General features: G+C 32.5%; 1 protein-coding gene across 1 annotated transcript; it reads right to left on the reverse strand.

The window, feature by feature from the left end:
* Positions 1–7,298: 7,298 nt before the first annotated feature.
* Positions 7,299–7,685, reverse strand: LOC117918129 (CLAVATA3/ESR (CLE)-related protein TDIF-like). Its single transcript, XM_034834653.1, has one exon. The coding sequence runs from the start codon at positions 7,683–7,685 to the stop codon at positions 7,299–7,301; it is 387 nt and encodes a 128-aa protein (XP_034690544.1).
* Between the last annotated feature and the right edge of the window lie 2,774 nt (positions 7,686–10,459).

Below are 10,459 nucleotides of genomic sequence, written 5' to 3' on the forward strand. Positions count from 1 at the left end.
ATTTAGAAAATGGAAGAAATAGTGAAGAATGTGACAAGTATGAGAGTCATGGTCTGAGAATGATGGGGAGTATGAAGACTCTAAGTTTAAAAAGTTTTTTTATGAAAATGGATTTAAATTAGAGAAGATTGAGCCAAGAACACCTCAATAGAATGGTATAGTAGAACAAATGAGCAAGACATTAACTAAGAGAGCCAAAAGCCTATGTATACAAGCAAGGTTGTCAAAGTAGTTTGGGGTTGAAGCAATCAACACAACAACTTACATGATTAATCAAGGACCATCAACACCATTGGAGCACAAAATACCAGAAGAAGTATGGATTGGAAAAAGATAAAGCTTTCTTACCTAAAGGTATTTGGTTATGTCTCTTATGTACATATTAATGATCATGGAAGAAACAAACTTGATGCTAAATCACTAAAATATACTTCATTGGTTATAATATTGATGATTTTAGGTATAAGTTTTGGGATGACCAGAATCAGAAAGTCATTAGAAGCAAGGATGTCATATTCAATGAGAAAGTTTTATATAAGGATAGAAATACAACACAGTACACTAGTCAATGAAGCCTGAACCTATTTAGTTTGACCCAAATGATGTCCCAAAGAGTAGTATGATAGATAAGACATATTAGAATCATCAAATTGAGGAGAACACTACATAAGATGTTGATATACTACAAGATCTAGTTTTAATTTCTACATTGAGGAGAACTAATAGGCCACATGTACCAAACAAGAAGTACTTATTTTCTACTGACATATGGAGATGAACTTGAATGATGAGGCATGTCGAGTGAAAGATATAAGTGGGAGCTTGCAATGGAAAACAAAATAGTCTCTTATTTCTAACCAAAGTTGGAAGCCAGTTGAGTTACCAGTGACTTAGAAATCTCTTCATAAAAAGTGGGATTGGCTCTAAGAGATATAATGCTAGATTGGTCGCCAAAGGGTTTAAGCAAAAAATAAAAATAAAAATAAATAAATAAAATAAAAACAAAAAAATTGACTACATAAACATCATCTCTCCAATAGTGAAACTGACTACTGTTTGGTCTATTTTGAGTATTGTAGCAACAAAAAGTCTAAATCTTGAGTAGTTAAATGTGAAGATGGCTTTCCTTTATGGCGATTTAGAGGAGGAAATATATATGTTGCAGCCAAAGGGTTTTATAGTGAAGAGTAAAGAGAATCTGGTGTGTAGATTGACTAAGAACTTATGGTTTAAAACAAGCCTCGAGACAATGATATAAAAGGTTTGACAATTTCATGCAAAAGAATGAGTATCTCAAGTACAATATAGACCATTATTGTTATTTTAGGAAGGTTGGTTCTAATTATATCATTTTGCTATTTTATGTTGATGATTTGTTAGTAGTTGATGCAAATTTAGATGAAATCAATAAGTTGAAGAAATAGTTGTTTAGTGAGTTTGAGATAAAGGACTTGGATGTAGCAAAGCAAATACTTGGGATGAGGATTAGTAGTAACAAACAAATATGCATCTTGTAGTTTATAAGGTATTGTAGAGGTTTAGCATGAGTAATGTTAAGGCAATTAGAATACCACTAGCAAATCATTTCAGGTTGTTTAATAAACATTACCCATAAGAGAAATGAGGAAAAAAACTTCATGGCTAAGGTCTCATATGCCTTAGCAATTGGAAGTTTGACGTATACTATGATATGAACAAGACCAGACATTGCCTATGCAATGGGAGTTATGAGAAAATTTATGTCAAATCCAAGCAAGTTGTATTAGGAAGTAGTGAAATAGATACTTGGTACCTACAAGGTGCTATAGAAATGTGTTTATGCTTCAAAAGGGGTGAGTTGAAATTGTAGGGATATATGGATGTTGATTTTACTAGCGAGATAAATCATTGGAGGAGCACTACAGGGTATGTGTTCACTTTGGGTATTATTACAATTAGTTGGATTTCTCAATGGCAGTCGATTATTGCTTTATAATCTACAGTTGAAGCAGAGTATGTGGCTACAACAAAAGCTACAAAAGATATGATTTCATTATAGAGTTTGTTGATAGAGTTGAGATTTAAATAGGTGATGAATGTTTTGCATAGCGATAGCCAAAGATCAATACATTTGACTAAGAATTCAATATTTCATTTAAGGACTAAACATATAGCACTTTGTTATCACTTCATCATGTCTTTGCTTGAAGATGGGTGTTAACACTTGTGAATATACAAGGTAGTAAGAATCCAACTGATTTGTTGACCAAAGCACTAATAACAAAAAAACTAAAGTTGGTGCACAACTTTAGTGGGTCAAGCAAGGGCAAGGACCGATTTATTTGAGTGCATCATACTCATTCATCATTAAAGGAGAATGTTTACTTGTGTTTTAGTCTTCAAATGGGAGGTTTTTTTATTATTATGAAACCTAAATCAATTTTGTTGTGCTTCGTAAGGGATGTCGAGTGTCAAGCTCCCTATTAAGCTCATGAGGATCAATAAGTTTGATGAATGACAAGTATGTGTCCATTGTATATTTAACCCTTTTATGATTTAGGGTTTTGTTTTTAAAGTGTGAGACTACAATTGAGAGGAATGTGAGAATTTTGCCATTGTACTCATTCTCTTTCATTTGATTAGTGGATTCTTGAGCGTTGATGCACTCCATGGACGTAAGAATCACATATTGATCATCAAACCATGTTAAAATATCATGGTTTTCTTTATTTTTTATTAGTGCGTGTGTGATTTAGTTAACAATAACTAAGTTCAACCTAGGGATGGAATAAAATTTTATTTTAAAATTTTTTCTCAATGACAAGTCTAGAGACATACCCCCTCTAGATTAAAACAAAAAGAGAGAAGTCGCAAAACTAAAAAAAAAAAATGGTATGGAGCAGTCAAAATCAATATTACAAGAGTTGATATCGAAAATTCAAATACAACATCAAAATCATGAAAAATAATTTTGATATATAAAAGTGATATAGCCTTTACAATATCAAAAATTTTAATATTGCAATTGATACTAGCATAGCAATGTCAAAATTAATCTGGATACCGTAGTTCAATTTTAGATCTGATAAGAGATTGATATTGGTACTATAACATCAAATTTTCAATGTTTCAAGAGATCTAACATTAATCTGTTGTGCAACTAATACTAATCCCTATGACATCGAAATATTGATGTAACAACTAAAAGCAATGGAACCCACTACATGCAAGATTTATTGTTTTGAAATGTGAGCATTATTTGGAAATTTTACTACACACATGAAGGCATTGTGACATGATTATTGTTTTTTGAACCATGTTTTCTGATTTTGAGTTCAGAATAGACATGACATCAAGGTAGTTTCTAGGTGCCTTGATGTGATGCTTTTGATATTAGGATTTCAATTTCTTGTAAACTATGATTATTTGTCAAGCCATAACCTTAGATATGCCTAAATCAACAGTTGTATACATATTTCATTATTTATATACTTGATCAATTATTTTAAATATTATGTAGCTATTTTACCTTTTTAGGTTAAATTTCACTCACCTTGAGACTACATACGTTTAGTCACTATGAGTTTAAAATTTTATTAAATACCTCTTTTATTTTGAATAAAAAAATGAGGTAATTTAAAATAATAAATGAGAATGATAAAGAAGGTATTTGACGGAATTTCAAACTTATAGTAATTAAGATTATTTTATCTAAACCATAAGAAACATGAGTGAAATTGACCCTATTTTAAAAATGGTTTTCCGATCTAACTATCCTAAGAGTTGTACATCATGGTTTGACTCTCTGTATTTCTATTCGCTGCCTCATATTTAATTTCTTCTAAATTGAATTTGAACCTCATGTAAAGAATGGTTTAAGGGTACTTGTCACAGGTAGATACGTAGTTGCGAACCCCTCTATCATATTTTAGTCATGTTATACTTCAAAAATAGCTTTCACGGCTAACCAACCTAAGACTCACACATCATGATTTTGTTTAGTGGATTTTTGTTGACTCTAACGTATTCCATTTTCTAATTGAATCTAAATCTTGTGTTGCATAGAATGGTCTCGAGGAGTTGTTATTAATACGGTTGGATGCTACATTCCTTTTTCCTTCGTTATTAATACAGTTGCATAGAACAGTTGGGGTGTCTTTTTTTGTTTGTTATTGAGGCTACTAATGCTACATTCTTTTATACTTGCTTAAAACTATGTTATTTTTCCATTGCTTAGTTATGATTTTGAGTTTGTTGCTCCCATCTATATTTCTATTTTTCTTTAGATCAATACATAAGTTTTTAACTCATTTTAATTATATACATATATATATATATATATATATATATATATATATATATATTTCTGATTTTTATGATAAAATCAAATATGAGTAGATTATTTTTCTTAACATTTAATCTTTTCTTAGTACATCCGAAACCCATCACAACCTTTTGTGTTTGCTATTGAATAGTTGATGACTTGTCTGTGGACTCATTAATTTAGCTTTGGGCTTGACATGAGTCTACAACCTCTTTGCCTATCCTTTGGGCTTTAGATTGTCATTAAATAGTTGGATCCCTTAAACTACCCATTAACCCATTAAACCAATCTTCCCCTTAAGGTCAAACCTCTTACGTAGGATCCCTAGTCACATCATATAACTAGCCTAAAATCAAGTCATGGTACATAACCTCATTCAGATTTCATCCATAGTTGAATGGCTTTGAGCTTCTTCTCAATCACAGTATACAAGACCCCTAGTTCTTCTTTCAGGTTAATGAAATCCTGCACTCCATATCATATTCAAACACATTTTTCTATATAGTTGCAAAAGGGGTTACCACATCTTGGGAACAATAACCAAATTCGCCTCATTCAAGACCTCCAGTACGTGAGTGCAGACTGTGAAGTTGCTCCAAATATTTACAAATGAAAGACAACGGTGCAATGGGTGAGGCCTTCAACCATTAGTCAATTGTTAAAAAACGGAAGGAAGAGGGGATTAATGGAATTCAAAAAGGAAACTCGAGTGACGCCCATTATTCATAAACATAATTTATATCATAAAGTAAAGGATAATATCACTTGTATTTTTTTTTTTTTACCACTATTTTTATCATCTATTGAAGTACATAGAAGTTTAATTAGTGAAAGATTGAAAATATTAATATTTATTTTATTCTTGTCACCTTTTTAATAATCAATAAATAGATACTGAATTTGTTGATCAAAGAGGTGAATGACATTCTTCTCTCCTAAAAACTCTTTTTGTTTCTTTTCCTTTGATAAGCCTAATTTTAAAGATATTTTTAATATAGAGTTAATTTCATTAACCTTCATCGAGGTTTTGGCTAAATACACACATACCCTTTATTAGCTTGAAATTTGATCGAATGTTTCTCATATCCTTCTCATTTAATACTTTCATTAATCTCTCAATTAATTCAATTTAAGAGATGTATTTGACGAATTTTCAAATCAATAAGAACCAGTTGTATTTAACTAAAACTTTAGAAAAGGTCAACTAAATTAACCCTTTTAGCAGATTAATTCATACACAGGCCTGTAGGTTTTCCTAATTCATTGAAGCCCAGAGCAGCAATTTGATAAAGGTCACAAATAATGGTGAACTCTTTAATATTCAAGTTAAAGATACAAAATCCCAATTAATGCTAAAAGTTTTCACAATGGAGTGCACAAAATTAAAAAAGGATGTTTTTCCTTTGTTGAAGAGATCATGACTGGTGAGCAAATTCGTGCAAACCAAATCTGGATATACATGAATTTTCTTTTCCATTTATTGCAGGGCGCTTCAATATGTATATATGTTATTGATGACATTGATCAGCTCATACATTTTGTTGTTATCTCTCTTTTCGTGTGTTGAGTTAATGGAGCCCAGTGCAATTCCTCCATCCAATCAAAAACAAAGGACAGCAGGGCAATAAATAGCCCACAAGCATACATGCGCTAGTAATGTAATGAACAGTGTAAGTTTTCATATGCTACATGTTGCGTAGGTGTGAGATCTCCACATCTGATCCTCTGACCAAGTGGAGTGGAGTCAAACAAGGTCATGTTTGCTGTTCAGAAATTGTTGAACATTTCAAAAGAGATAAATCATCATCATAAGGCGTATGATTGGGAATGGGTTGTTCAAACAATTAAAGAAATGGATGAGTTGGTACTGTTATTATTGTGAAATCATGATGTTCATGACTAATGGTATCAGCTTTCTTGGATGATGTGTTTGAGAGGACAAAAGCAAAGTCCAAAAACCCTATCAAATAATTTCTCAGGCAAAACAAAAGGTCCTCCTCCTCACTGTGTACAGATCTGACACCACTGCTCCCTCCATGCATCAGATTCCGTTCTTATCCAACCCTCTCTGTCATCAACTTTGAAAACCCAATTGCAAGAAAAGAACCCCTAGCCCTCCTTGCTAGACGGCTCATCTTCTCTTTCCTGTCTCTAACACTCAAAGCCATTGATCAGTCTCTCATACTCTTTCTTGGAATAAAAGTAACAGATTCATGAAAACTCAACCAGACTGATGTGTACAAATCTGCAGCAACTTGCAATTCTCCCTAAAACTAGTTGATTTTCAGTATCATCACATGCATAAACAGCAACCCACTGAGAGAAATATATTCATCAAACTGAGCATCTGCAGAAACTTACTATATTCTCACCAGAATTTGTAAATTTTCAGGTCATATCATCTCTGGCAATGAAAGCATTCCACTAAGTGAAATATGTGATTTCTCATGGCTGTTCTTGAAAGATGAGAGCTAAATTTGTCAAAGCTAAAGACAGATATGGAACATCTCAGAAGAGACATAGAATTCTCACTAAAAATTTTAGATTTTCATCAGGATCATTACTTCCAACAACAGCAAGCCACTAAGAGAAATTTATGAATAAACCAAACCAATATCATATATATAAACTGTGGACTCTCTGTCTCCCTCTCTCCCAAATAACAACAATACGCATAACATCATCATCTATATATGAAACATATAGATGGGATACATAGGAATATAAAAATAGAGTATCTCTCTTGCTATACAATTCTAATAAAAGAAAACAAAAACCCAAGAAAAAAAGAAAAGAAAAGAAAGTAATGCTAACAAATAACAAAGAAGGTAACAAACCTCTCACTGAGGACAAGCAGTATTAATGGTGAATGATGAAATAATGACCATAAAGATGACAAATAGTACAATAAATGACTCTGTTACACTCTCTGTCATCATCTTCAACGGCTTCACATGAGACAGTACCACTGCAAATGAGCTTAGCTGCTTCTGGCTTACCTGTTCGATATCGGATTTGGGCCGCTGGGGACTTCATGAGCACCGGCTTTAAACTCTCTACGAGAAGACGCCGCGGATGAGGAAGAAGAGGGAGAAGAAGAGGCATGGGTCTGCTTGGGGTGCAGGTTCACAGTGGAAGTGGGAGATGAGTCTGAAGAGAGGAGGAGCCTTTGGGATGGAGTAATGTTTGAAGAATCCATGGCTGAAGGCCTTGACTGGTGAGCAGGGTGGACAAGGATGAGGAGGATGAAGAGAAGGGCTAGAAAGAGAAGAAAAGGGTGTGATTTTGTGGAGGTTTCAGAGATTGTTGTTGTTCTAAATGCTGCCATGCAATCAGGAACAAGAAACCACCCCCCAAGAGCCCACAAGAGATCAATATCCATGAACCAGCTGCTCCAATGCTAAAAAGAAGAAGAGAAAGAGCTTTAGAGAGAAGGGAGAGAGAAAGCGAAGAAGCTTCAACAAAAGTGAATGGAAAGGGGGTTTTGAAATTCGATGCACATTTGTTGAGAACCAAAGAACCTACTTAACATGGGAGTATATATGAAAGTTGCCTGGATAAGTAGGAGAATTCACCGAATTGCCCCTCTTTTTTTACCCCGAAACTATATGATAAACCCATGTTTGAGTCATGGACATTTGAATTATCGTCTGGAAATGACTTTAATGCCCTCCACTAGGTTGATTATCTCATTATTTTCTTTTCTTTTCTTTTTTATATTATGAAAGGAATGGGCAAACTCTTGTAATAATTGTGCTCTGAAAATTAGTGGCTAATGAACATACATCTCTATAATGACAATTTTTACATTTTTTGTTTTTCTTGGAATGGGTGTTCCCAAGAAAATGAAAGCATTCTTGACTTTTTGTCTCACATCTCACAAAAGCCCTTTTTTCTTCTTTCTCTAGCTCTTTTATTGTTTTTCATAGGACAAAATATTGATTGTTTAATTGCCCCCATTAATATGTTCACACCATCATTTAGAAGATTAATTTAATTTCAAAAAGTATCACTAAGTCTTCAATTGTTAGTAATACTAGTTGCTTTATAATTCTCAATGAATTAACTTTACTCTTGGATCAAATTTGTAGGTATTTCCTTTATTATTGAAAACCCATTGTGGAAATATGATATTTAGATGGACGAAGGGCATTTTGGTCACATAGGGGAACCCTAATGCAGCATTAAGAAAATGGGGCATCATATAAATGAAAAAATAAATAAACAAAGAATCTGGAAAGTAAAGGGAGTGGCACCAGATAGAAGGGAAAGTGAGGTGGTGGAAGGGAGAGGTGGTGGCTTTTTCTTTCTTGGCCGGTTGCCCAAGAAATCTTTCTTTGACTTGGAAAACCCTGCGTATGGAAAAAAATAGTGATGTTCTTCTTTGCTTTCTTTTTCTTTTATGTGTACTCTCCATTTCACCATCCTTCTTCTTGGGTGCGTGGGGTACCTAATAGCTATCTACCTAGCGTAATCAATTCAATTGCACGGATCTTATAAAGGTTCAAAGTTTCTTAAATTTTTCTCCTAAACAATATTTTTATTATTATATGTCACTAATTGTGAAGTTTTGGACCATGGACTTATTTAATTGACTAATAAAAAAAAACTAACTTTGATGCATATGATATTTAGTTTATTATTAGGTAGTGCTGGTTTATTTTAATAAGAGTGTGTTTCAAGATAAAGAAAGAGATGAAATGTAGATTCTATTATTTGTCTAAGTTATAGCATCGGATAAGGCATATTTTTTAATCAATATCTTATTTAGCAAAGTGTTCAAAATTATAAGTGTACTTAGGAGAGTGTACATTGTGATAAACAAAACTTAAGCTACTATTATTTTATATAACATTATGTTTTTTTCATTAAGAATAAATTTTCTAGTGGATTTGAATTCAAATTAACTTATAAAAATAGATGTAAATATTAAGAATGTGTTTGATAGTATTTTTAATAAATAAATAAAAAATTAAAGTATAGTGTATTTCTTTAAAAAATATTATAAGTGATTTTTTAAATTTTTATAAATATATCTAAAATTTTGTTAAATACTTAATTTTTTTTCAAAAACCTTTTTTTATGGTAAAACCAATTCCTAAATTCAGTATGAAAGCGACTTTAAAAAATACATTTGAAAGTGATTTCAGAAAGTGTTTTTATCATTTTAAAATATTTAAATGATAAAAAATTTTAAGTATTAAAAATATTAAAAATGCTTTTTAAAATAATTATTAAACTGGTTTTAAAAATGTGTTTGATAACGATTTTAGAAAGTATTTTTAAAATCTTTAATATTCAAAGAATAAAAAATTTTAAGTGTTGAAAATATTATAACACTTTCTAAAAATAGATGAAAACACAGTCCAAGTTTGTGAGAACAAGTTTCCTAATAATTGAGGGACAAAAAATTGAATAATTATCATTTCTTTCGTAATTATTACATAGACATGATTTTGGTGCAACTCAACCACTGTGGGACACCCATCCAAATGCAATCTCAATGTGTTTTAAATTGAATTGACTTAACCCTCAAGCAAGACTGCTTGGTAACTAAAAAGTCGCCCAACATCATGAAAAAAATATATGATTAAACAATTATTGACCACTGATTTTTCGCCGTAAAATGAGTAATTATCTTCAAAAAGTTGATCATCACCCTAATCACAGCTGATAGCTCAATCCTCCATTTGAATATCAATTAATTCAAAATAACAAGAGAGAGAGAGATAGAGAGGGAGAGAGGGGGGAGAGAGAGAGAGAGAGAGAGAGAGTAGGAACAAATGTGGGTGAGAGGAGAGTGAGTCACTGAGAAATAACACAACACTCCAAACACATACCAGTTTGTGAAAACAAAAGAAAAAAAAGGGGAAAATGAGAAAAAGCAAACCCAGAAAGCAAAGCATCGTATTCTTCTCTTCATAGTGAAAGGGCAAGACATGTCTGTTGTCTCCATGATGGGTGATGCATGGGTCCCCACTGCAGAGAGGGATGGTACGTTAAGGTTACTTCTGTAATTTCATCTCTCCTTAGGGGAGACCTCATCATCATGCTTTTCATACATCTATGCCTTTTACCTATTCATTGCCATCAACATTAGTTTTTAAAAGAAAGAAAATCGCTTTGATATCCAAAATGTGTAAAACAAAGTGGGGT

The sequence above is a fragment of the Vitis riparia genome, chromosome 7 (genome assembly GCF_004353265.1).
Source record: "Vitis riparia cultivar Riparia Gloire de Montpellier isolate 1030 chromosome 7, EGFV_Vit.rip_1.0, whole genome shotgun sequence".
Lineage (NCBI taxonomy): Eukaryota > Viridiplantae > Streptophyta > Magnoliopsida > Vitales > Vitaceae > Vitis > Vitis riparia.